General features: G+C 50.8%; 1 protein-coding gene across 1 annotated transcript; it reads right to left on the minus strand.

Annotated features, from left to right (window-relative positions):
• Positions 1–852: 852 nt before the first annotated feature.
• Positions 853–26,654, minus strand: ATOH8 (atonal bHLH transcription factor 8). The gene is made up of 3 exons (XM_040591755.1): positions 26,010–26,654; positions 11,179–11,370; positions 853–2,547 (listed from the first exon to the last, which is right to left on the minus strand). The coding sequence occupies exons 1-3, from the start codon at positions 26,427–26,429 to the stop codon at positions 2,542–2,544; spliced, it is 618 nt and encodes a 205-aa protein (XP_040447689.1). The 5' UTR covers positions 26,430–26,654; the 3' UTR covers positions 853–2,541.
• Positions 26,655–27,350: the final 696 nt, after the last annotated feature.

Raw genomic sequence — 27,350 nt, forward strand, 5'->3', positions numbered from 1 at the left:
AACTTTTAGAGACTATCTTTCTGCCTGCATTTACTGGCAGGTAGCGGTAAGGTTGGGAATAGCAGGGAATGTTTAAGGAAAGTGAATTTGGGAATTTGTAAACGAGCAACTTGATCTCAAGGGTTAATGTTTCCCTAATCAGGGGGACAAAGGACACTGAGTGACCTGAAGCCCCAGCTGCAAACTGATGATACCACCCAGCTTGTGACTTATGTACTTGCAGTAAACTCCTTATCTATAACAGGCACTGAAAGGAAAAAAAAAAAAAAAGGTAAATAGTGTATCAGCAGTATCATAGCACTGACTCTCTCTGCAGACCTTGCCTTACTGCTAATTATTAACTCTCACAAACCGAGAGCCACCGCAGAACTCATGACTAAAATATGATGGGATTTCTCAAACTGAAAACGCTTGGTGAATGTTTGACTCTGCTCAAAGAAAGAAATACCCACAGTGTTTCCCTAGTCTGTGTGTGCCAGGGTGGGGACAACCCCAAGCTGTCCCCATCGCTCTTGCTCGAAACCCAGACAGGAGAACTACAGTGTGGCCCCATACAAAAATTGCAGTTCCCCCTTTAAGGTCATCTTGTGATGATGGTTTTCTCCTGCCTTCCAGTTCCCTTTCTCTCACTGTTTTCTGTGGCTAGGCCACATTTGCAAGGTCCAACTGCTTGCTGGGTCTTGAAAGCAAATGCACTTTAAACCCAACTCTTTGACACGGGTGAAAACAGCCCTGGAGTGTCTCCTGCAGTCCATGAGCTCAGCCCCTCTCCCATTACAAGCTAAAAAGCTGGCTTTAATGCATGTAACGAAAGTCAGGGTTAACAACTGTGCTTCAATAAAGAAATACAAATGACAATCTAAAAATGTATTTTATTGGGCTGCTAATAATGACCGGCAGTGAGGGTGGAGGGTGAGCAGTAGAATGAGCTCCTGGGAGGGAGCTTGGACACAGCCAGCCCCTGTGTGTCCCAGAAATCAAGTAGAAGACGTCTTGAGCATCCCTGCTGGGAGCTTGCCCATCCTCTCCTGGGCCAGGGGATTTGGCAGTGAGCAGACCCTCACCGTGCAGCCTGGCGCCCCCAGTCACAGACCCTGCTTTGGTGACCTCAGGTTCTGCACACTGGCTCCCCTGCTTGGTGTTGATCTGCCAGTTGCTCAGCTTGGGAAATAAACAAGCAGGCACCGAGGAGTTCAGGTTTTGCATCCATGTCAGCAGAACAGAGATGATTCCCTTCCCCTGCCTGCTGATGCTCGCCCGCCCCAGCCCCTCGCCCTCCCCAGCGCCTGGCAATGCCCAGCCAGATTTAGACTGAAGTAAGTCAGACACCCGGGAACCTGATTTATGCTGAAGTAGCCAGCATGCAAATCTGGCCTCACAAATAACCTTTCCCCTTGAGCGGGAAACAAAATATGTTCAATCTCCTTGGTTTGGAAACCCATTTTTTTTTTTTTACTTGAACAGAGCTCTGTCCTCCCATCATTAGCAGATGTCTTGCATATGAACTGCATTACCTATAACGTCTGCTTACTCCAAGCAAATGTTTCTCAATCTTTTCTTTTTTTTTTACTTCAATTTGAAGTGAAAGGTACAGTATAGGATTCAAATGCTTTTGCATTACATGGGTTTCTGACCACTTGGAAAACCCCAGGGAAAAAACCGACTTCACAAACCTGAAACCCCCACTGAATTTTTTTGCTGCATTTCATTCTGCCTAGCTGAACTTTCTATTAATTTTTTTTTTTTGCTTTACATGGCACTTAGCTTTTGCTTATTTAATTTTAATTATTTATTAAAAAAAATAAAATTCATAGCTCCTGTTTCAGCTCTCACTTTGTGTCAGTATTTCTACCCTGTGGATGTGTCGCACAGGAAGGAACATCAGGAAATTGCCCAAAAGGCAGAAATACGGAGTCGCTCAAAGAAAGAAGCAAACCTGAACGCTGAAGCACGATTCGGTGTTGTCCCAGCTCTTGCCCACACTGAACGTTGGCTCCAGGGCTGCAGGCAGAGAAGTGTGGGCAGGAGAAATAAGAGGCGACTCACAGAAGGGTTCAGAAATTCGGATTTGTCACTGACAGCTGGCTGGCCTGCTCACCACCATCTGAATGGCACCTCTGACTTTTCTTTGGCTCAAAGATTTAACATTAAGGCAAAAATAAGACACAGTGTAGAAGCTCCATCAAATCTTTGGCACAACAGCAACAACAACAACAACAAAAAATTACTGTACACATGAGCTGAGAGGGTAACATTTCCCAGTTAAGCAAAGGGAAAAGTGCTAAATAAATTGCACGTACTAAAAGGTGGCTGGCTTAACAACAATAAGAAGCATCCCTGTCCTTTTTTTTTTTTCTTTCTTTTCTTTTCCTTTTTTTCCTTTCTGTTCCAGAGATTAAGAAAGGTCCTTGGCCAATCATCATCTCAAAAAGGGGTTTCTGTAGAAAAGCTGCTTGCAGTCTTCATCTGGATCGTGCAGCCTTTGCCAAGAACAGATGCAATTCTGGCTGGAAGCTCTTCTGAATCCTCCCTTCCTGGTTGTTACTCCTGGAAAGAGAAAGATGCACCATCAGAACAGCGAGCACATGGTGTCCCAGCAGCTCCTTGCACAAATGCCTGTCACTGGCACACACTGGGGTGTCCTTGGGGAACACTGGCCACAGACGTGCAGATCTTCAAGAGCTGGGCTCGCAGAGCAACCACCTGTAGGTGCCACAATGGTGCCAGAGCCTGCATAAAGCAGAGGGACTGGCAGAGATGGGGGACAAGGAAGGTCTGGGGAAGAAGCACAACAAGGTTATTAGGCTCCAGCTCCTGCCAGAAAATTTAAAAATTATGGCAAATACCTTCTTTTGATAAGACCTGCAGCTTTTTGCGTCTATTTTCAGTTTCAGGAGTTGATCTCAGAAAGCAAAGGAGTTGCAACAAGCCAGATTTGCGCAGGAGATGTGGTTTATTTCTGTATTTTAGTTATTGCATTTACTTTTCTGCATGTGTGGCTTCTAAGCCCGCAAGGACTGTAACCTGTGCTTTGTGCCTGCGCATCTCCCTGTGAGTCACGGCTGTAGCAGATGTACTTGGGTAATTGCATTTGCCTAAGGAGTATTACAGTCAGGTCCATGGGAAAATGCACAGCTCCAAAGCACAACAGCTTCAGACAGAGAAACCCTCATCTAAACCCCCTTTAACATTAAAGTAAGCCCCACAAATAACCCACAAATGATTGTTAGCATAGTTCAAAACACAGTAAAATACTCGGGGCCTGCTCTTTCATGAGATCACATCACCATTGTCCAAACTGCCTTCATCACGTGGGCTCCTAAATCCTTCTTTAAGTAACTTAGGAATTAGAAACTTGGAAATGAGATCACATGTACCGAGTCCAAGCACCGTTTCTTGCTTTTTGCCAGTGGATTTAAGAGCCTTCAGGGTGCAGTATGGCCCCTGAAGGTCCTCTAGACATGGTCATCAATTCCCTGGACAGATCAGCCATCCTTCTGACAGTCTTAAAAAGGGCAAACTCCTTACAGCTTGGCCTGAAAAACATTTCTTCCTTAATCCATTTTGTTTCTGTACTGCCTCTCCTTTTCCGTTACTGTATACTGTAGCATTAAGGTATAAAATATTACTAATGTACTGATGTTTTGGTTTGGTTTATTTTATTTATTTTATTACTATCATTAGAGTAGCTGCTTGCGAGACCAACCACCACAGCTGAGCACCCACACCAGGCTAAGGGGCTGGGGAACCCAAAATCCACCTTGTTACCCCCTCCTGTGAAGTGAAGACCCTGGGAAGCACGGGATTGCCCCAGAATCATCAGGATTTCCCTTGATAAAAGTATTTTGCTCAAAGGGCCCAGGTCATCCTCCATGCAAGAAATGCTGATCTCTGCCAGACCCCAGACCCCTGGAGCTGGGGTCAGCCCATCTGGGTATGGTGGAGGAGGCGTTTGGCTGTGCAGCTCCACTGGAGGACAGGATGGACCTGTGGGCTGGCTGCAACCCAGCGCATCCCAGTGATAAAAGTCCCCAGATAAACATTACTGTCAGTCCCAGCCTGCTTTGGTTCCTCTTCTACATAAGCAGTAATGAACTCTTCACATCTGGCACACACCAAATCTGAAAACAGAGCTCGTTATTGCAATTATTATCAATAAGGAGGTGTCTCTGCTGACTGTAAGACACTACCTAGTGCTGCTCAGAGCAGAATACAGAAACTACTGCACTAATTCAAGGCCTTAATTGGGATTTGGGATTTTGAATAAATGAGGTTTAGGTGGGACAATTATAAACAGCCTTGTGTATCACAAACGTTTCTGTTGGGAACCCCCTAAAATTATTTTCCAACAATAAATAATGTATATTAATAACCTGTAACAGAGAAGTCGGCTGTCTAATTTAACCCACATGGAAAGAAAATGTAAAAGAAGAAAAAAGGAGGGAAGCAATGACTGCTCTCATTAATATTAAAAGACAGCAGAGAGACAAATCCCCCCTGTTCCCATCTGGAACAGCAGCCTTAGCAAGCGAAATCTTTTCCACTGCAGGAACGAATTACCCAGCAATAGCAGCCTCATGCCCTAAGCCAAAGCCACCGGCCCTCTCTCTTATGCCTCCAGTGCTCTTTTAAAGTCTTGAAAATACAGGACCTGAGATTGCAGTTAACACCTCCTGCCTTTGTTCAGTGAGACCTCGCCCTTTAGCACAGGGTGTTGGATGCTGATAAAAAGCGTTGGTGGCGTTTGGGAAGCAGGACGGTTTTAAGAAGAGGGACCTCAGCGGCAGGTCTCTACGCTGAATTGGGGAAGATCAGGCATGGAGGGGCAAGAGGGAGTATATACAAACCAGCCAAGGGCAGGTGAGGGCAGTTGTGCTGTACCTTTGAGGTGAAGGAAAAAGAAAGGGGAACAGAGAGATCCCTCTGCAATGCGATGGAGGAGCTCGGCAGTCCTCGTTGGCACCACTCGGTCAGTCTCCAGGCGCTGCCCACCACTGGCCACGGTTTACATTAGGTGGTAACAGGCTCCTTTCTTTCCCCCTCCACCCTTTTCCATTCAGCCAGGAGCTCTGAAGACAGATGCATTAACCAGGGTCTGCTTTAATCTAATATCATAACTCCCATGGCTCTTGAATTTGACAACTAGCCCAAAGACCTTGGTGAGTTTGCAGCATCCTGGAGCATTTCAATCTCTATAAATCAAAGCGCTTCTGGAACTGAGTCAGCCTTTGTTCCAGGGCTTCTCCTGTCTCTTCTGCTCACATTTGCTGTAGTTACCTGATACATGTGGGGCAGATCTTACCTAATTCTTGGTAATACTCTTGCTAGAGAGGGAATGGAGCCTACGCTGGGACCCTGCTCCCACAATGGCAGCAAATCCTCAGCACCAGCCTTTGCATGCTGCAATGCGACTGCTCCAACACCCCTTAAAGCAAAGGGGGTTTTGGGGTGCTGTCATACAACAGCAGAGTCCCACTTCACATCCTTTTTGCAAGGAAAACCTTTCAGTTCTGCTCTTTGGGGTATTGATGCTCACCCCCCCTCGGGGATATGCATAGCTGCCTCCCTGCCCAGCACTGGGTGAACTTGCTCATGAACTTGCCTTGAGCCCTTCGCCTCACACCCGTGTCCCACCTACAACTGCTGTTTCGTGTTGTAGGGACAGATCAATGCAAGCATCAAGCATGAGAATCCACTATGGGCTTACTGAGCCTCACTACGCCCTCACTGCCTTCTTTTTATGCAGGTGTGTTCCCGCGGTGTGGAATCCTTCAGCTAGCACAGGGCAGGGATAACTCATGGCCAGGCAGATCCAGGCACCCCCCACCTGGGGATGCTGCCATCCCACCGTCCTGCAGGCAGACAGGATGGCTGGGAGCGGGTCGCTGCTCTCCTGTGGTCCAGCTCCTCCCCGGGGCCCGGAGCTGGCGGCCGTGGGGAAGCAGACTGGCTGGCTGCCCGCTCTCGCCTGCAAGTCCTAGCAGGGATATGAAGCTATTTTTAAAGAGGAACCTCTGCTAAGTCAAACTGCAGGGAAAGGGAGGTCGAACCTCATTATCAGACCCCCCCTCTCCACATGGGATGGGAAGCGGCGAGGAAGAAATGCCACGCAGATCATCAAGATTTTTACTGTGCTGGCTCTGAATGTGTTGTAATAATCAATATCAGATGATCAATAACAGCAAGCCCCAGCAGCCAAGATCATCTGAGCAGACCAGGGGGTGGGAGCTGTGGCTTTATCTCGGGGCTCTGTCTAAGTAAATCACGAGTCATGATACAGTGTTATCAAAAAAAAATAGCGCTCCAAGTGAATAGTTTCAGTGCCACACAAATCAAGCCTGCCACTACCATTTCTCTCCTATAATATAAAAACTTAACTTGTTCACTCCTGCAAGGAAATACGCCTGCAGAATGCCCGCCTCTGAATTTTTCAACAGGCGTAAGTGTTACCTACAGCGGGAGCTCTGCTTTTAGTAAAGTAGCAATGAGGCGGTATCAAGGCATGGCAGAACACCACAATAACTATTTTATATAATGCAATAATTACATACATAATGTGAGCCATTTTAGTGCAGCAAACTGCAACAAATAGAGCGGCTTTTCATTCCATATATGCTTCTCTATCATTTAATTATCATGGAATATATATACACACATATAGAGAGCATTTTTAATTTTTAATTCCTTGCGTCTGGTCGCATCCATACACACAGGCACAAACCCAAGAAACTAAATTCCAGCCGAAAACTTTTATTGAGCTCCAACTGCTTGCCTGTTATTCATAACCCAGTTTCCTCTCTCACAAAGAGACCTTTCGCATGGTTTGGTTTTTTTTTCTTTTTTAATGTGTGTGTGTTTTTTGGTTTTTTTTTTTTCCTTCTGCCTCGCTAACAGCTGCTCGCAGTGTTGTATCCTGAGTGATGATGAGGTTCTGAAAGTGTTTTTTTGGAACAGATGGCCAGGAGAGAGCTGGGGAATGTGCCAGCAGCGAGCTGGGGAATGCGCCAAGTCCTGCAGTGACTGAGTACTCCGGGTTCCAGCTCGCGTGCCTTTCCCCTGCCCTCTGCCCCAAGTGGCGCCAGCAGGACTTCCCAGCTCGCGCTCCGAACATCTGGAGTCTGCGACTGCCAGAAGAGCCGGGACGGGGGGAGGATGAAGCAAAAAAAAAAATCCCTCACCCATCCCTCCCTGCTCCAGCTTAGTTCCCATGGCCGCGGCGATGTTGCTGCCTAGCACGAGGGCTAATCAAAAGCAAAGAGGGGAGGGGAAGGAAAAGAAAATGAACCTTGCGATGGGTGTTTGGATTATTTTTTTTTTTAAGAGTTTGAGGTTTTCTGTTCAGTGTTGGGTGTGTTGTATAGGGTATTTGTTAGCGGTGGAATCCTGCTCTGTGCAGACCGAAGGGCTGTGGATGTGCTGCTTGGCAGGGAGGTAAGGTCTACCCACAGCCCTGGGGTTGGACCCTGTGGGCCTGGGGGATGTGGGGGGCTGCAGTGCACAGCTCTGCACCCACAAGAACACCCATCCCCAGGGAGAGCACCCGGCCATGCACCTTAAAGCCCTAACCCTGAGCCGTAATGCCGCCTTCCTGCAGGGCACCAGAATTTGGCCCTGGGGGGGAACAGGCTATAAAAAGAGACTATGCAAACCGCAGACTGGATCCAAAACCCTACAAAATTCGTGTGAGGCTTTCAGACAGTCTCTGGTCACTCAGGACCATGTCCTGTGCAGAAACAAGGTACACCAGGGATGAGGAAACTTGGGACTCCCCTTTCTGATCCACCTCTTGTCACTGCTGTGTCCTCAGTGCTGCCAGAGGATGCTCCTGGCTGGAGCCAAGGGCAGATCCCTCCCTTTTCCCAGGACATCAGCGTGACCCCAGCAGGACTTGGGGTTCTGCTGCGGGTGTCGCAACCCAAATACCCAATGTGGTGCAACTCTTGCATGCACAGTGATGGGCAAGGCTTAGTCCAGATCACTTTTATGACCAAGTCAAAGGCATCTTCAAAAAAATGAGGCTACCTTCAGAATTCACCCCCACCCCCCCATATAGCTTTTTTAAAAAAAGGAAAAGGCATTTGAAGCCCTTCAATTGCCCCCTTTGCTGCTTATAAACGAGATCTCCCATCACCAAACACCCTCAGTCAAGTCTCAGTTGCAACAACTAAAATCACTGTATAACCTAACTGTAGTTAGGACTGGAAAGGGGATTTTTTTTTCCCTAGTCAAGATTGAAAGGCTAAAGCCAACTTTTCTAATTAACAAAATGGAGTGGAAAGGAGGGGGGCAAAACACCCATTAAATTTCCTATTGCAACAGCAAAGTCTGAACAACAACCTAATGTTAGGGACAGCAGATAATTCACCCTCAAAAACAAAGCAAAAGGCAACACACAATCCAGCAAATGCAACATCTGGAGCCCCTGTCTGCCAAAACAAACTCCAACCAGCTACTTTCTTGTGTGAAAAGCTTACGGTGCCATAGCACATTGCAATCACAGAGCTGAAAGAGCAAGCAATAGAGGCAGAGACACAATGAGATGGAGATGACAGGAGATAAGGGTGCTGCGGACCCAATGGTACAGCTCAGGGAGCGGAGGTCTCGGCTCAGGCTTGCAACGTTGTTTGTTTTTTTTTTTAAAGAGAGAATAAAAAAGGAAACTCAAAACCCAACAACAACAAAAATATAACAACCACCCCAAAGCTGATCATTCAGAGCAACTGCTTAGTGAGCAGTGGTTTCAGAGACCTGATTAAAAACACACACAGCTTAGAAAAACGTGCCGATTTCAAAATTAATGAGGGCACGGCGATTTTGGGCCAAGCCATTGTATCCTCATCCAGCTGCCCGTGTGAGACCCCCCAGGAGAGACATCCCTTCACACCACCTGACATCCAGAGCTTGGATCTTCCCTGCACAGCCATCCCGGATCTATAATTTCCCTCTGACAATGCCACTTCCCTCCCTCATGCTCATGATGCCATCAATTTGCTTGGCTCAAGGAGAACAGGAGATACCAAGATGAGTCCTCCCAACACATGCTTTGCAACCCTGTTCCTATGTACTGGGAACTACTGGTGTTAGTGGTACCTCCTGGTTTTGGCTTCACCATCAGCTGAATGTGCTCTTGCCATCACTTGAGCAAATGCTGCTGGAAATAAAATGATACCTATCAGTCAGGGCTATCCACAGGCTCCTGGGCTGCCCTAAACTTGGGCCTTCCCAAACAGCAGAAATACATTTGCAAGACACTTTCCAGAAAGAAAAACAAGGACCAAGACCCTGCCCCAGGTCCAAAGCCCAGCTCTCTTTCTGGAGAGGGCCTCTGGAGAAGGCTTAGGGTGGGTGTCCTTCAAGAACCTGGAGAAAAGGCAGCTTTTCTCTCCGTGACGCTGTTTCTGTGGATCAGTGGTGGCCCACTGGGAGGAGGAATGTGCCGATGCCCTGTGAGAGTTTCATTGTTCATGAGCTCTCGATGGGCTTGGGGCTTTTCTCTACGCGTCCGCTTCAGAGCAAACTTTAGAGAACAAACGCCATAAATGGAAGGCTTTTAATTCTTAATTTATTTTTTTAATTAAGGATGGGCCCAGCCCTAACCCTCAGATGTGAACACCCTGGGATTTGGAGCCGTTTGAAATCTGGCTCCGCGTTTTCTCTCTTTAAGCTTGTGTTGGTTTACATAAGCCAAGACAATAGGTCTCAGCCCATTGGGCACCCAAGGCCTGAACACCAGCCCATAAATCTGCTGAAGCCCAAAAAACGATGCTCACCCTCTTCTTCCCCTGCCATCTCAACTTGGGGAGGGGACCCAAGACCCATCTAGTTATCTGACAAAGCCCCAGGAAGGATGCTCATCCCTTTCTCCCCTATCTCGACTGAGGAGGGGATCCAAGACTCATCTAGCAATCTGCCAAAGCCCCAAGAAGGATGCTCATCCCCTTCTTCTCCCCTATCTCGACTTGGGTAGGTGACCCAAGACTCAGCTCTCACCTTGCCCTAGGGTTGGTGGCATCACATCCGTGTCCCTGAGACACCATTGACTGCAGCACTACGGACCCCACAAAGAACGCCCAGTTTTGGGCCATGCCCAGGAGCTCCCGCCGCACCCCCCAGTTTCAGCTGGTGCTGTCAGCCGTGGGTGAGCGGTGCCACATCTCCGCCTGGCACTGCTGCTCCGGGGGCATAAATACAGCCCGTGACAGTGAGAGGAAGGGACGGGGGAGTGTGCTATTGTGTTTATTTATAAACTGAACTGCTGCAGGATGATTTGTTGGGCTAAAGAGGAGGAAAAGTGAGGAAACCTGCCCGAATCAGAGGCAGATCTTAACGACACTGGGGAAGGAGCCTGCTCCCTGGCTTTGCTGCCCATTCATCCATTAAAATCCCACTGATTTATTATCCCGCCTGACAAGTAAGCCCAGAAAGCAGGGGGAAGTTCAATTCAAGTTTACAAAACTCTTTTTGTCATAAAGGCCCGAACAAAGGCATCAATCACTCCTTTAATTCACCCATGTCACTCTCCGAGAGGAAAACTGGCAGAACTCTCCGCTTCCTCCCCCCGCCTCTTGACAATGATTTCACCTAATTGGTTCAGTGTTAAGTAACCTAAAGGAATGCAAGGCGTAATTAGATTTAACGTTGTTTCCTCAAGATACCCACATGTCCTTCAGGTCATACATCTTTCTAATGTGTTTATACATACAACGTCTCCATTAGCTACTTTTTTTTTTTTTTCCCCCTGTTGTCCGGCGATTTTGCTCGGAGATAAGTGTTAGATTAAACAAAACAGAAAACACAGGCAGGCGACTGTGTTTTATGGGCTCCAAAAGGCAACTCAAGGTTGGTTTGGTTTAACAAGTAACAGTCCCGAGATGACTCTAATAGGATCACGCTTGTGTTAAAACACACGATGGGCGACTAATGAGAGGAAGGGCCCGGCGCGGAGGATGGGGAGGAGAGAAAAGCCTTTGATTAGAGAGGAATGTGGTTATTACGAGATCAGATGGATGGGGGAGAAAAAGTGAGAGAGAAAGGAAGGGATAAAAAAATTAGGAATATTTCAAGAGGTTGAGAAAGGAAGGAAACAGCTTTGTATTATCTTTTTTTTCCCCTTTTTTTTCCCCCTTTTGTAATTTTTACTGGTTTTTGGGGGGCGAGGTGGGGGAGGCTGTAACATACCTTCCTTTTTTTAGATCTTCCTTCTGCTTGTAAGGTCCTAGTGCACTGCTCCACGCATTCAGAGAAGCTCATGTTACTGTGGTCAGCGCTGTAATCCAGGTCTGCTAGTCTGGCCAGGGAAAGGATATAGTTACAGGCTATTCTCAAGATGGCCAGTTTGGACAACTTTTGACCATAAGAATAGCAGGGAACCTAGAAAGGGTAACAGGGAAAAAAAAAATAAATTAAAAATTAGGCCAGATAGATAAACAAAACATCTTGCTTGAAGCACGAAAAACAACTGTAGGTTATTTTCTTAGCAGTTTTTAACACAAATAGGAACCCTAGCGATAAAAGGCCATATGGTCCCAACAGGTTTTTAAGAAGAACTCCCCCGCTGATCTCCATGGGGATGAAAGCAGCACGAAGCCTCTTGATTTCAGCAGGGCAGTTCTGCTTAAAATGCGATGGCAGGATACGGCCTGGGATGTCTGCCTGCCCTTCGGTTTGCTTCCCAGAGGCCCTGATTTCTTCAGAAAGCTGCAACCCTCATGCCACCCAGTTACTCATCTTGAGTAACTTACTCCCTGCAAGTAGTTCCAATGCCATCACAGGTCTTAAAGAATAAGGCGATAAGGGCAGCATGAGCAAATATATCACACAGCCTGGTGGTTTTGTGCTCAAACAGCATCGACTGTGATTTCCAGCCTGTGCAACACCATGATGCTGTTGTAGCAGGACCCAGAGGTAGCAATTCCTACCTGCTGAAACACCCCACCACGGTACCTCACCTCCCAGAAGAGGCCAAACCAGAGCCTGGTTCAGAGCCCTGGCCATATCTTAAGCAATTTATATCTTTATCCTTGAAGATTTCTAGCGTAATGTGAAACATTCAAACAATTCAAACTAAACAGTATGTGTCTCAATAATGGAACTGTATAAATTCCCTGCTGCAGAAGGTTTGATTGCTTTGCAATTACAATCCAGCAAAACAGTACATATGCTCAATTTTAGGTACACAGCTTCAGCACGTCCAGCTTAAAGAGACATCTCCTGAGTTCAACAGGCTTTATGCCCTGTTTGCTAGTTTGCAAAATTGCTAAAGGTTATTCAGCCTTTAATGTGGAAGAGTCTATCACCTACGGGAAACTGGAGCTGGGTGCTTATCTGAAACCCATCCTAGCCACTCAGGTTGTCTGACTGCCCGCCAATCTAACTTTTTATACTACAACAATCACTGGAATGCCTCAATGTCCCTCTACCATCTGCCTCTGTACCAGTCTCCAGCCTCGTCATCCATCTAGGGTGTCACACTCTGTTTAAGGTTGGAGGTTTTTTAATGCTTCTTGCCATGCTCATGCCTCAGGTTTTCTTTCCTCCACACAGACACAAAGCTAGGCTCATCCCTGGAGTGATATCCTTGACTTTATATAAGGTAAGATGGGTTCACTCCCTCCACGAACCCCACAGCAGCCATACGCAGATGCCAAAGGAGGAGCAGAACAGCTCAGGCATATATAGGATTTCCCCAAGTATTCTGTCAGGCTCCAACTAACGTCAGATCCATGACCTCAGCTAGATGTGCCTTCCCTTTATTTAGCAACCCATGATAGATCTGTTTTGTCCATGAATTTGGTCTGGTAAGCTGACCCCTTGTCAATTTTGAGCATGCACAACATACTTTTGCAAAGTTTTCTCTCCAGTCTATATAACACTGTCCTCCTTTTGCTTGTTTTGAACTTGGCTTCCACTGTCTTCACTTGAGGTCCCCCAGTTCGTGTACTAGAAGACAACAGATTTTTATCCACCTCCTCTGTGACACATTTTTAGTCCTCCATCATCTCTTCAGACTCTTTTCCAGAAGAAAAAGACCAAACCTCCTCAGCAGATAGCTGTGTGGAAGCTAACGCATACTTCTGATGACCCTTGTTGCTCTTCCCTGAAACTTTCCTAGTCCTTTTGGAGCTGAAAGGATCAGAACAACACACAGCATTAGGCACGCTGTGGATGCTCTGCATATTTATCTAACAGATGCTTTTGTTTTCTGTGTTGTTTAATATTCCTTTTCTCATAACTCCTGATTCAGTTTGTGACCACTACCAGGCACTGACCTGAGACTTCCATTGAATCATCTACAGAAACCCTGAGGTCTCTTTTCTCTGAGATAACGGTCAGCTCAGGGTCCATCATCTCCTATGTGGAATCTGGTATGGTTTTTCCCATATGCATCACTTCACTTTATCTACATTGTATTTATTTAATCTGTCATATCATTACCTAGCCACTTAAGAGTCATAAGATCCCTCTGCAATTCTTATCTTCACTACCTTTAGCAAATATCAGTACATTTTGCTGGAGTATTGCCAGCAATCTTCCTACGCACTGCTCACCCACCTTCCCAGATCATTTATAAACACACTTGGCAGCAGAGCTCACACAGTCACAATTTCATATGGTGGGACATTTAAGGTCTCCAACCCAACTCCCTACTCGAAGCACAGCCCCTGGTTTCCCCCCTCATTTTTAGTCCTCCATCATCTCTTCAGACTCTTTTCCAGAAGAAAAAGACCAAACCTCCTCAGCAGATAGCTGTGTGGAAGCTAACTCATACTTCTGATGACCCTCCCTGCAGGAACCGGCCCCTTCTCCCTACCTACCGTTCCCTGCCTGCCCACGGGTCACTAATCCGCACTCTGCCCAAGCTGCTCAGTTTCTTCAAACGCTCCTAGGGAGGAGCTCTGCCATACTCCTTAGGGAAATCCAAACCAAGCACAATCGGTTGGATCACCCTTATCCATGAACATGTGGATTTTTCATGCTGTCGACCCTATGGACTATTTGGCTTCTATGATACAGCTGAGGTGCCCAGCAGTATCCAGCTTCTCCAGAAGCAAGCCAACAAGCTTCAAATGGCCTTTTTTATACACAACATCTGTTATTGATACCCCCGAGGAGGTGAGGAATCATAGAATACTTTGGGTTGGAGAGGCCCTTCAGGGGGCCATCTAGTCCAACCCCCCTTGCATTAAGCAGGGATACCACAGGGCATCTATTTATTCTCTGGGAATACTCAGTGCCACTGCTTGCATCGACCTCAGGTGGCAGTTGCAGAGAGCAGACGCTTCTCTGCTAGTAATACCAACCAAGAAGGGACAGAGCCACTTCCATGCCCCTCCTGCTGAAAACAGCACTAAGTGTCCCATGGGATTCGAGATGCCACCAGTAAGACACTCTTTGTAAGGCTAGCAGTCAACAAAAAGGCGAGGCTAAGTGTTGTGCCCATCGCTCCAGAATGCCCTGCAGGGGTAGCTGGAAATGGCTGGAGCCTGGTGGCACAAAGGGCCCCTTTTTACCTGACAACATCTCTCTCTAAATCCTTGCCTTCACTTCTTTGCCAGCATCATGCACCCACCAGCTGCGCTTGCCCTCAGACCATAATACCTGGCCCCCAGATGCAATAAGCTGAGAGTTATTTGGAAAGCAAGAGCTCTGGGCAGCAGAAACATCCAAGTCTCCTTTGATGCTGATGTAACAAGAACAGTGGAGATCCCAGATCAAACAGCAGCGTGAAAGACCAAAGCAAGATGGAAACTAAAATGGAAGGATTCAGTGAAATGTGGGAATAATTTCAGAATTAGAGCAAGAAGGAAGTTAAATCAAGTGGAAGGAAAATAGACCATGAAATCCTTGAGGCTGATGCACAGACGCTGTCCAGTTAGAACACAAGCAGGCAGGCTAATGTCTTTTTTTCCTCATCTGTTTTACTCTTTGTGTGGTTTTTTGTGTTTTTGGTTTTTTTTTTTTTAAATAAAACCCAAACTGGTTTGTAGGACATATTTGCTACAAATTCCAAGAAAGATTTCAGCGCTAACACAGTTGACAAAACCCTTGACTGGGGTTACACAACACTTTTCCCACATGCTGCAGCAAAGTCCAAACTGGAGCTGCCCCATACACAAGAGGTTCACCTTGAGCAGCTCAGACACCGCTACGATGGGTGTGGGGCACCAGCATCAGAAGATAAGAGTTTTTGCCATGGTAACAATGTTAGAATAACTATCTTGTAGGAACCCTCCCTGTCTTGGCTCAGCTTCTGCCATTTTAATGCTTCCTTTTGAATTAAACATGGAAAATTGAGAGAGGAATGAGCCACTTCTTTCAGATCCAGATCTCAAGCTTCCCCACGCAGCAGTGCAGGGCGTGAGGGGAGGTGGGGGGAAACTGAACTCTGGTTTTATCCTTTCTTTAACATAAAGCCAGCAGGTAAGAGGGGACAGATTTGCAACAAGCTGGAGTGAAGGGTGTCGATAACACACCTGGCTGCCAAGCAATCTTCAAAATCCAACCCAAAACAGAGAGAGCATCTTAGAAATGGGAAAAATGCCTGCAGCTGGTGTGGCCACGCAGGTGTAACCCTCCCGGCTCCCACGGGGTCTGCACTACCCAGATTTTCAGCAGTAAGTAATGTGAGCAGGCATCTGTCATGCTCCTGGTGAGCACCAACCCCTCTCCTCTGCCACCTACTTACTCATCGTGCCCGAGATGAAAGACATCAGGGCTTTTGTGGGAAAGCTGTGAAGAGGGGAGCTGAGCAGGTCCATCCAGAGCCAGGGGGAACCAGGGGAGAGCTCAAGTTTCTGTGCAGTTAATGAAAATATTTCCCTTATCTGACCTCACTGATTTCTGCCAAGCGGCAGCACAGCTCAGCATCTTGCCTGCAATATTTGCAATGATTAAAAGGAATTAGGAAGGAACTGCAGCTGAAATTTCACACCGATCCGAAGGAATGCAGCTGTCTGCTAGAAAGGAAAGGGTACTGGCACCATCCTTGGCTTTGGGAGATCAGCACGGCAGTGGGCTGGGGCGAGCAGGAACCAGAGCTTCAGCCAGAGGATGTTTGTTGGTTGTGTCTGCAAAGGGCTCTGAAGAGTCTCATGGGTCTTATCAGTGATCTCCAGGCTGGCAGGGGCTGAAGCAATGCAAGATGAACGCTCTTGAGACATATTCCTGTGCAGAAAAGCCCTTCTTTGGCAGGAAGATAGGACGGGATGTGATCTAACAGGTCTTTTCCATCCTTGACGTCTGTGATTCAGAGGCAGTACCCTTGGAAGACTGAAGATGCTCCCTGGCAAGTCTGCGGGAAGTCTGGCGCATGCTTGACCGCAGCAGTGCTTGGCCCACAGCCAGCCGGCTCAAGGCAGGCAGGGCTCCGCTGCAGCTCCCCAGAGGGTCACTGCCACCCACCAAAGACATCGTCCTGGAGTTGATTCTCACCCAGGGAACAGGAAAGGAGACTGCAGGATGGGGTGGGGGAACAACTGGGTGGGGGAACAACTAGAGAAAAAGATGGGTGAGAGGGTACAAGAACCACCCCCGCCATATGAGGATGCAGGGTATGTTTACCATGATGGGTCTGCAGAAAACAACCAGGAGCATCCCATGGACTTGATGAGCATGAAGCCAGTTCACACCACTCAGCTTCTGGCTGGGTAGCACTGTCCTTATCAATACGATACAACTTCTATAAACACTTTCTGGATCTGTACAGATAACGTCTGTAAAGCCAAGTCCACTCTGCTTTACATTGCATGAAAATACTAGAAGAAGGGTGCTGAGTGCTGGGGTCCAGACCTCTCTTTTACCGTGCTAGAAATGGGACTCAGCAGCATAGACTTCCTCCACATGAGGGTCAAGCAGGGCAGAATTGGCCCCCCCGGGTACTGCAGAGAAGACATGGTGGCTCCAAGGCAGAGAAACATCCCTGTTGGTGATGCTGTGTAAGCTAAAGTCTCCTGACAGCAAGCTTCTCCACAACGTGACATAATAAGCTGCTGAATTTACCCGTCTGCTAATTCATCTATTTTATTTTTATGCTGGGAGTTAAAACGCATCAGGGCTGCCCCAGGAGAGCATTTGGCTGCCCCTTCCCTGTGTCCAAACACACAGTGCAATTGCACTGTCTCATTGTTTGTGCTGCACCTCCTGCCAAAAATATTGCCAGAAAGTTCATAGGAATGTCCAGTGCTTAATAGTTCTGGCTTTAGTACATCCCTCCTTCTACCCGGGGGTGAGCTGGATGTTTCCTGGGGTTAAGGCACCTTGAGGGGAAGGCAGCAGGTTGGGGCAGCAGGACTGCTGGTGTTCCTTGCATGTTGGTCCTGAGCACAAGCGCTCTCCCTCTCACCATCCCAAAGTATCTCCAGAGCTGGTTGTCTGCAGAGTTAATGGGAGGAGAAGGAGAGAAGTTGTGGATGCACCATCCCTGGAAGTGTTCAAGCCCAGGCTGAATGGGGCTTGGAGCAACCTGGTCAAGTGGAAGGTGCCCCTGCCTATGGTGGGAGTTGGAACTAGATGATCTTTAAGGGTCCCTTCCAACCCAAACCATTCTGTGATTCTATGAGTAACAGCCTTAACAAGCTGAAGGCCTTGTCCAGAAGATCACTGCCTGTCTTCAAGATGTGCTACGCTGTGGAGCATGTTTAGGAAGGGTTTGGAACCAGCATTTTTCTTTCCACCTAGTGCCAGGGGGGAGATGAATACATATGGGTCCTCCTACTTCCTGGGGGACCCCTTTGTTGATGGGCTAGTCAGTGTGTTCAGATTCACCAGCAAGAGACTTGGCTTCCCTACCCTGCTCCTGACAGTTACATGCCCTGAGTCCTCCTAACACCCCAGGTGGGACGATGACGATTTATACAGCTGTACGATGGAAAAGCCTGCAAGCATTGCTGGGCCATCCTTTCACAGTCCTGCCAGACTCCTCCAGTGCACTTGGTTATCAGTGGGCAGATGTGGTGATTGCAGTAACAGCACCATGGAAGTAGACAGCTTCCATGGAATGCCTGAACTTAGGACCCAGGAGAACCATGCTGTGTGGTTCAGAGCCACCAAGCAACTTGCAGCTATCAGACAGGCAGCTTTGCTGCCTGCAAGACTGCTCCTACATGCAACAACAGAGCCTGCTGCATGGCCCTGGTCCCCAAATACCTCTCCTCCTGCTCGTGGCACAGCAGCCACCAGCTTGCATTGATGGCTCCTCCGTGCCACTGGTGCTTGCTACACTGAACTGGACCTTTAGGGCAGCACAGCACGGGTTTAAACCCAGCAAGGCCAGACCCTGCTTTGTGGGTAAATGGCATGGTTCTCAGGGGAGTGCTTTTGGAGAAGGACCCCACAGCATCATAGACTAGTTTGGGCTGGAAGGGACCTTTAAAGGCCATCTAGTCCAACCCCCTGCAATGAGCAGGGACATCTTTAGCCAGATCAGGTTGCTCAGAGCCCCGTCCAACCTGACCTTGAATGGTTCCAGGGATGGGGCATCTCCTGCCTCTCTGGGTAACCTGGCCCAGTGTTTCACCACTGTTACTATAAAAAATTTCCTCCTTGTATCTAGTCTAAATCTACCCTCTTTTAGTTTAAAGCCGTTCCCCCTTGTCCTATCACAACAGGCCCTACTAAAAGGTTTGTCCCCATCTTTCTTATAAGCCCCTTTTAAGTATTGAAAGGCTGCAACAAGATCTCTCTGCAGCCTTCTTTTCTCCAGGCTGAGCAATCCCAACTTTCTCAGCCATCCCTCTGATCATTTGTGTGGCCCTCCTCTGGACTCGCTCCAACAGGTCCATGGCTTCCCTCTGCTGAAGACTCCAGAGCTGGATGCAGTACTGCAGGTGGGGTCTCATCGGGGTGGAGTAGAGGGGCAGAATTCCCTCCCTCGACCATCTGTGGGCACCTGGTGTCAGATACTCCACTGAGCTCTACTCCAGCCAGCGACAGGCAGCTATTTCATACCATGCCTGTGGGAGGCTTTTGTTTCTCTGCAACCAGAATGCAATGGTGGGGAATGGGCAGCCCCATTCCAGCAAAATGATCACAGCAGCCTGAAGGAAAGCCTCATCCCTGCCTTGCCACAGACAGCAAAGCATCCAGCCAGGGACCAAACCTAGCTTAAAAACGCCAACGAGAACAAAAGCATCATCACTCAGGCAGGAGCACTAGTCCTGACCAAGGCGCCTTCGCCTCCTGGGTGGGTCTACGCTGTCAAATAACCCAGCTCCTGGTTCCCTCCCAGCTCCTGGCTCCCCCATCGCTCACATTGCAAAAACATGAGTTCACTCTTTGGAGCATGAGTTGGCTTCCTCCAAACAAAACCTAGGTGTGGTGCTGGGTGAGTTCACCCTGGGGATCTCTTCCAAATGGCAGTCTGATTAATACTGCCCCAGGCCTGGCTCTGCTCTGTTTTGGACAGTCATCCTGCACTATCCCTGGATGTTTTACATCCAAAGGCTCAAAGGCTCCTGCAACATCCCCAGGGCGTGCAACATGCTCTCAGTATCATGCATGAAAAGTAGCGCACTGCTGGGCTGCAGCAAAGCTCTTACCTTACTGTGGGCTCTTGGAACCACTTCCCAAAATGACAACTACACAGAGGACTACTGGGGCATCACAGATGAAATCCCAGGGCCATTGGGCACAGCAAATCTCTATGGCTATCCTCAGGCACTATAGTGGGGAAACGCTTTTTTGGGTGACATTTTAGTAGTACCACATCTCCATCTCCATCTCCATCCAGGACATCTCCATCTCTGATGTCCAATGGGTCTAATTCACCTGGGGACTAGAAGGAGCACAAGGTCCACCAGAGCTAACAGCATTACACCAGCCTCAGCTTGGCCCTGGTGATTCTCCAGTCCCCGGCCACTGCTGGACACCACGAGGTTTTCCACTCCCTTGCCATCACTGCTTAGACCCAGGAGCTGCCCTGAGCCTGTGGCCAGCTGCAAGGAGCACAACCCTCCCACAACATGTGTGGCTCTGCTTGCATCCCTGCTTGGCACAGGGGACAGTGCACAGTGGGACCAGGGTGGGATGTATCACTTTGTGAGCACACATGGCATGGACTGAAGGAGACGCAGGTCAGGAACAAAGAGCCCGGGGGGCTGTGCTGAAAGGTACCGTAAAATATCCCGCCTCTCCAACATAGGGACCGAAGCCTGGAGAGGAATTTGAGAGCAGATTAAGGCAAGGAGCAGAGGCTGGATTCAAAGCCCAATGGAGAAAAGCAGATTCTTTCCTTCCATTTCAGCAGGAGCCGTAAGAAAACACAGAGGTTAACTTGGGGTGGCTGCAGCAGGCAGAGCAAATACCTCCTGACAGAAGCCAGATTTGTAGCAGAGGATAAAATCAGTTAGACAGCAGCCAAGGGAGCAAACAAGCCCTGTTCTTAGTGACACAGTCATTGTTTTCAGGATTTTTGTCCTTTTGTCTGGTTTCTCCCTTATTTTCTCTCCCCTTGTGTTGCTTCAGGCCAGTATTTTGTCATCTTCTTTAGCTGTTAAACCACAGTGCTGCCCCGCTCTGCCCCAACCGGGCTCTAAATAACTGTAAGCGTCACTCCAGACTGGCTGAAACTACTGAGATGCTCTGGTTAACGCTGTGCTGTGCGATGACAACACGCAGCAGTGGTACCGCACGTTGCGAGTAACATGTGGAGGATGCTCTGGCTCTCCCAAAGTCCAGTAGAATTTCTCTAACTGCCATCGTGGAGCAGGGCCAAACCTTCCCACCCAGCTGTCGCCCCCAGCGAATTCCAACGGGAGGTTTGTCTTCAGGAGCTGGGTTTTAAGGCATTTTAGGTTTCCTGCTGGGGGGATGAATCACTGGGAACAGGGCTGGGAGATGTCAGCAGGTGATGGAGGAAGGCTCTCAACCTCCCCACCCCATAGTAAGGACACGCCAGCGACACTAGTCGCATACGGTGTCCCGCCTGTGGAGGTGACAAACCACAGCTGCCTTTGGGATGACACACAAAGAGGACGAGCACGTAATGATGCATCCCCAGAATAGTCTCAGCCTCCACTGGCTTGTGGCTAAGGCGCTGCTCAAGCCGCAGGTCCTGCCTGCCTGGCTTGTCCCTTCAAACCCCTGCAGACAGCTTGCCCCCATGCCACCCCACAGCAATGCAACCTCCTCCCGTGCCCTTGAGGCTGCCGGTCACGATGTCCCACCATGCTCCTGATGACAGCAAGCAGGGTCTTTTCTGCACTGATTTAACGACAAACCACAGCGGCCACGTGCATGCCAGCAGCAAAAAGTGAAAGGATGCTGGTGGGGGGATAAAACCTCCACTCCAGCAGCTAAAAAGCCCTATAAAACCCTAAAATATCTCCAGAACCCACATGAGTGCAGAGAGTGAGGCTGTCAGCTGCTAAGGCAGAGAGAGGTCCCTGGTAACGCAGTGGTGAAAAGATTTAGAAAAACGCCAATATACTTCAAGGGAAAATAAATGTCTGTGGACACATTTGCTCTCAGCGCAGACTCTAGCTCGCTGTGGCTTGAGTTGCTTTCTTGAGGAGGAGCTGGACAGCAGTGCTCCAGAGAGAAACCAGATGTGCAAGCCTAGGCAGGCTCCAGATCAGGAAGGCTGCTGTGGTTGTCTCTGTCCATCCAGGGAGAGTTTGCTGCCACCTTAGGGTCTGTCGGCACAGCTGAGAAGCTCGATCGCAACTCCTGTGAGTGCAGTTATCTTGGTAGGAGCTGCCTTGTCCAGGTGCCCACTGCAGCCTAACGGTGGAGAGCGCTATCTCCTCCTGGACAATGCCTCCAGGAGCAAACCTGGTGGCCAAGTCCATGCTGTAATGATGGTTCAGTTTCACCCTTGGGATGTGCTGGAGCAAGAGACTCTTGCTGCCAAAGGGGATTTGCAGACAAAAAAATGGAGTCAGTGTTGCTGGCAACCATGGCCTGGCCTGGATAGCATTTGCTCTGAAGATATGCAGTGGTGGTGTTGCATCTTGTCTCCTCTGAACGGCTGTGCTGCTTCATGAACCTGGACATCCACCAGCCCAAGGGCATTTCAGATGGAAGAGGAGATGACCTTGGGTTCCTGTGAACTCAGTGCTACATCTCTCTGCATCAGGGATGTTTGGGTTCATTGGCCACCCACAACAGCAGGGAGAGGGACAGAGAAAGGATGGAAGTGACAACCCATCATGTTGCTTATGGGGGGTCCTGGAGCAGTGGGGCTGGTGCAAGAACCCAGTGACCAGCACCTGCCAGGGCATCTGAGGGCACAAGACCAGCACTCTGGGTAGGAGCTGCCCAGTCACGGGGAGAGGAGCAGTACCCAGGAGGGACACCCAGAAAGGCAGCAGCAGAAGTATCTCCACCACCTCAAAGTGTTTTAGAGCAGGTGAGTGTTTCCATGGGGAACTACGCTGTTGGCTTTGGGAGCCCACTCTCAGTGGAAGGATCATTTGGACAAAGGATGCTTGGACGATTGAGGGGAGGAGGGAAATCTCCTCCAGACTGAGTATCTGAAGATCACAAGTGCCATGACTAGTGGGAAGGAGCTGTATCTCAGGAGCATCTGCTCTTCAGTCTCACTTCAGTGTTATGGCCCTATGCTGAAGGCAGCAGCTCGATACAGAGAGAAGGAGAGAGATCGTTGTTCCTGGTGGCCATGACACCACAGGGCGAGCACAGCAGCAATGACACATCCCTCCCAACAGCAGGCAGCTTCCAGAAGCTGGCAGCTGCCCGTCCACCTCCCACTTCTGAGGGGGCACCGGCCTCAGAAGTGAGCCGGGACAGCTAAGTGCTCAGGGACACGGCTGGATTAGCATCTCCTTCTGTGAAACGACCGTGGCTGGCTCTTCCTCCACCACGAACTGGGCGGGGGGGCAGGCAACCCACCCCTTCCTGCCATCTGGAGAGCTAGCTGACACAAGCCAAAACATGTGTGCCATATGTACACAGCTGTGGAGCACAGCGACGTCGCTGTCAGCCCATCTGCCCGGCACGCTGTGTGCCAGTCACTCACCCTCAGGTGGGCTGCGGAGGTGGGGAGGGTGTCCTGCAGAGGAGCGTGGCTTCCCCTTCCTCCTCCTCCTCCTCACCAGGCATGGACGGGCTCCCTACGGTGTGGCCGCAGTGGGTTTGATCCTGCAGGCATTGGGGTTTTATCTCATGTGTGCCAGCAAGGATGGGTATCTCCAGCCCCATCTATCCAAACAGGGTGGGGATGGGGACAACACCTGCATGGGTGGGTGCTGGGTACCGCTGGCAGAGCGGGTCTCCTGCTTCAGCAGCTCCACATCCAGCACCCGACCCCTTCCCAAAGAAGCACGGGGCCAGGGCTGGCTGCATGCAAGTGTGGCATTCCCCTGTGCTCCTCGCCCACCCTGCTGCAGGGAGGTATTGGTTTCAGTGCCTCAGGAAAAGCCTCCCAGCTGCTTAAGAGCCTGATAGGTGATGACAAGGAGGGGACGGAGGACTAACTGCAGTAAACCAAGGTCTGCGGCTGACGGCACGCAGGGATCGCCCCCTGTGCGGGGCTAAGGCCCTTTGTACGCTCGGGGATGTGCCAAAACGGCGCTCACCCGAGGCAAGAGAAAGCCTCTCGGCTGTGTGTACCTCTACAGACGCACCTCTCCATACTCCAGCTTCTTGGCCCTGCTGACCAAGAGGTGACAGCGAGCAACGTCCTGCTCTTCTGATCCAAACTGCTCCTCAAAAAACTCTCTGCCGGCACCGGTGTGAATGATTTGAGTGACAAGCCAGCACCGCGCATATGTGCAATGAAGCCGCCTGTCACCTGATGTCACGTACGGCACCAAGCATGCCGTTGGCAGCCCAACAAGAAATGAATCCAAATGTCATCCAATGATGGTCGGGACAGCCAGCCCACCCCTCAGCAAATTGCTAGGAAAACCTCACAGCAAACATTTCCCAGAGAATGATTTCTTTCTCTCTGCAGAGTGAATACAGCTCTGCCAGTATGTTCTTGTGCTAACCCTAGAGACTGGCTTTCATGGGAAGAGAGGACAGCAACTTCAGGCTCTTCGGGCTCCCAGCTGAGCCCAGGGCTGAAATGATTTATGGAGACAGGGCCAAGGCCAGGAATCTGAGGCTTTTCAAGAGTTGCCCATTTCCCCAAAGAGTGCGGCTTTAATTTGTTGCTTGCCTGACTTCTGCTTGAGGCTCAGCCTAGAACAAGATTGCCAGTGATTTGGGAAATCAGTGCTACTTCCCCTTGCGGTTTTGGTGGTGTAGATGTCTGTCCACGGAGAATTAGACTGACACTTCCAAGCACGTTACATACAGTCACCAAACAACCGAGATATGGGAGCAGCTTATAGAAACAAAATATATCAAGTCCGCAGCAGCTACAAGGGGTGGCCTCACAGCACCAGAGGGACAGCATCCAGCACACACTGGGTGACCGCGATTGTAACAGAAGCTGTCAGATCCCACCACGGCGTGGTGATTGAAAAGGCTCTAGTTCAGATGCTCATCAGCAGTTCTCTCCTGACATACAGCCCCAGTCCCAGCCTGTGCTCCCTACTGAGGTCGGGGCTGGAAGTTTGCAGAAGTAGATGACAGGGAAGAATTAACTCTTGGGGTGCAGCTTCCCAACACATAGCAGTCACTGAGAAGGGCCGCAGGCATCATGTAGGACATAGGAACAAGCAGAGCTCCTCTGAGCAGGAAACAATACTGAGACCTAAAGTGAGCACGCTTGGGGAATGGCTTGCGTAAGTAATGTTTGAAAGATGGTAGCCAAAAGCCTGGGGGTGCGAGCCCCCCTGTAAGCAGAGTGTGCTGTTCCCACCAAGCTGAAGTGGCCAACCTGGGAGAAGTAATGCTCAGCATCTCTCACAATCAGACTCATCTGCAGCTTGCAGCCCTCCAAGCCCTGTGTGTCTCCTCCTTCCTACACACCTGGAACAGTCCCGTCAGCATTTACCAGAAAGGCAGAAAAGACGGGACAGCTGGGCTTGCACTGTGAGACAGCACGTCTTTGTCTATCAGTGGGCTGCTACAGGGTGCCTACGCACAGGGAGAAGTATAGGGTTGAGTACAGGGGCCAGAGCACTGATTTATCCTTGTGAGGAAGGCACAAGAACCTTGTGGCTTCTCTGGCTCTCTCCTCACCTTCCACTTGGTGGGGAGGTGATGGGGGGAGGTTCTCCGAAACTTCATTTACCTTTCAGAAGCCCCACCCTGCCAGATGTGAGAACACATCCGTTATCCTTCACAGAAGACCATGAGGGTTTTCAAGACCTCTCAACAAGAAAGCCCAGCACCGTACACACTTCAAGAACATGCTACAGTAAAAATCATGGGAAACTAACCAGCGGGGGACGACAACTTAACCCTGGCAGACGCAGGGTGCACAGAAGGTTTCAGAGGCGGCAGCAGGAGCCCCAAGCCCCCCGGGGGCTCAAGCACCCCGTACAAAAGTCAACGGGAGCACACTGCTGCCCGGATTCCCAGCGATCCCTCTGGGGCAGCTCACCCCAGCAGCAGCGCTAGCAAGTACACGTGCTCTCGGTACAGGAGCATCACCCCAGCTCCCAGCTTGGCCAAGCGCCCCTCTCCACCCTCTGGTTTTCCCTCAGAGGGTCTTCTCGGTTTTGTTTCATTTTGCCCCCCTCCACGCCATTCTCTCTCCGGGGGGAGGAAAAAAAAAACCCCAAACCCGTCCAAAACTTTCCAGCGGCAAGCAAATTAAAAGCCCTTATTTATTTATTTGGAGTGTTAGCATAGCTCTAGGGCTGGTACTTCCAGGCATTTTGAACCGACTTCCCCTCCTGTCAGGCGTCCCTCCAGGCTCCTGCCCCTGCCCTCCGCCGGCGCGGGGCTAAGGGGGGCCGGCCCTGCCCCGCACACCCCTCTGCACCCCTCGGGGTCCCCGAAAGGGCGCGCAGCCCCGGGCCGGGGGGCGATGCGCGCGTGGAACGCGCAGAGCGATGTGCCCCCCGCCCCGCTCCCAGCAGGCGCCGGCGGAGCGGCGCTCCCGGGGCCGCCGGAGCCGGGGGCGGGCGGCGCGGTGCCCCGGCGGCGGCAGGTACCTGCTTCCGCAGCGCCTCGAAGGCGGCGCTGATGGTGTGGACGCGGGTCCTCTCCCGGGCGTTGGCCAGCAGCCGCCGCGTCTGCTGCAGGGCTTTGATCTCCGGCGAGACGCCGGCCGCCTCGCCCGGCCGCGGGCGCGGGGAGGCGGCGGGCGGCGGCGGCGGCGGCGGGGCGGCGGGGAAGGCGCTGGCGGCGGCGGCGGGGCCGAGCGCGGCGCTGCGCGGCCCCCAGGCGGGCGGCGGGGCGGCGGGGGGCGGCGGGGGGGCAGCGCGCAGCCCCGGCCGCCTCCCGCTCAGCACTTTCAGCTCCACGCGGAAACTTTTGCAGCCGGGCTTGCGCCGCAGCCGCCGCAGCCCCCCGAGCTCGGCGGCGCAGAGGCGCGGCCAGGGCTCGCCCTCGGCCAGCGGCGTGCTCCGCATGGCGCGGCGCGCTGCGCGGGTGCGCTCAGCAGCGGCCGCTCCGCCGCTCCGCTCCCGCTGCTGCTGCCGCCGCCGCCCCGCCGCCGCCGCCCATCTGCGCCCGCCCGGCCGCGGCGGGCAGCGGAGCCCCGGCGGGCCGGCTCCCTCCGTCCGTGCGTGCGTGCGCCCGCCGCTGCCCGCAGCCTGCCTCCCACCGCCGGCCGCCGGCCCGCCGCGCAGATGAGCGGCTTTAAAGAAACAGGAAGGCTGGTTTTTTTTTTTTTTTTTTTCTTCCCAAAACAGCTGTGCTGCCAATCTCCTTTGTTCATCCCCCCCTTCCCCCCCCCCCTTCCCTTCCCTCCCACCCCACTCCCACTTTCTTCTTTAATCTCGCTCTTCCTTGCGATGGAAGAGAAATCCTGCCTCCCGGAGACTCGCCGAGACCCACCGGGTGCGCTTTCCCTCCCACCCCTCCGCTTTGCCTCCCCAGGGAAATCCGTGGTTTGGTTTCCATCCCGCTTCTCCCCCCCTTATCACTCGTTTTCCTCATCAAGATCCTCACTGCGAAGTGGGGGGTGCCTGAACTCACGTTGCCTTCCTAACTGCGCCCGGGAGCGCTGCGAGCAGCTGGCGGGATGGGGAGCCAGGGACCCCCCCACACCTCGCCAGTACCCCTCCCGCCGCCGCTTCGCCTTTCACGGCTCCCCGAAGCCTTTGGTTGCTGCTCAGCTACCAACTTTGGATCTGCTTGGAAGAATTAATTCCGCAGCAAAGGGCTGCCCTGTTTTTCACAGGGATAACAAGGGAGCCTGGATGCGTGGGTAATTGCTATCAGCCGTGGGCTACCTTCTGCTGGCACCCCAAAACCCCGTAACTCCCCCTAGGCCAGCCATGCTGGGGGGGAGCAGCCCCAGCGCAGCGGGGCCGGGGGACTGCTCTGAG

Source organism: Falco naumanni, chromosome 1 (assembly GCF_017639655.2).
Source record: "Falco naumanni isolate bFalNau1 chromosome 1, bFalNau1.pat, whole genome shotgun sequence".
Classification (NCBI taxonomy): Eukaryota; Metazoa; Chordata; class Aves; order Falconiformes; family Falconidae; genus Falco; species Falco naumanni.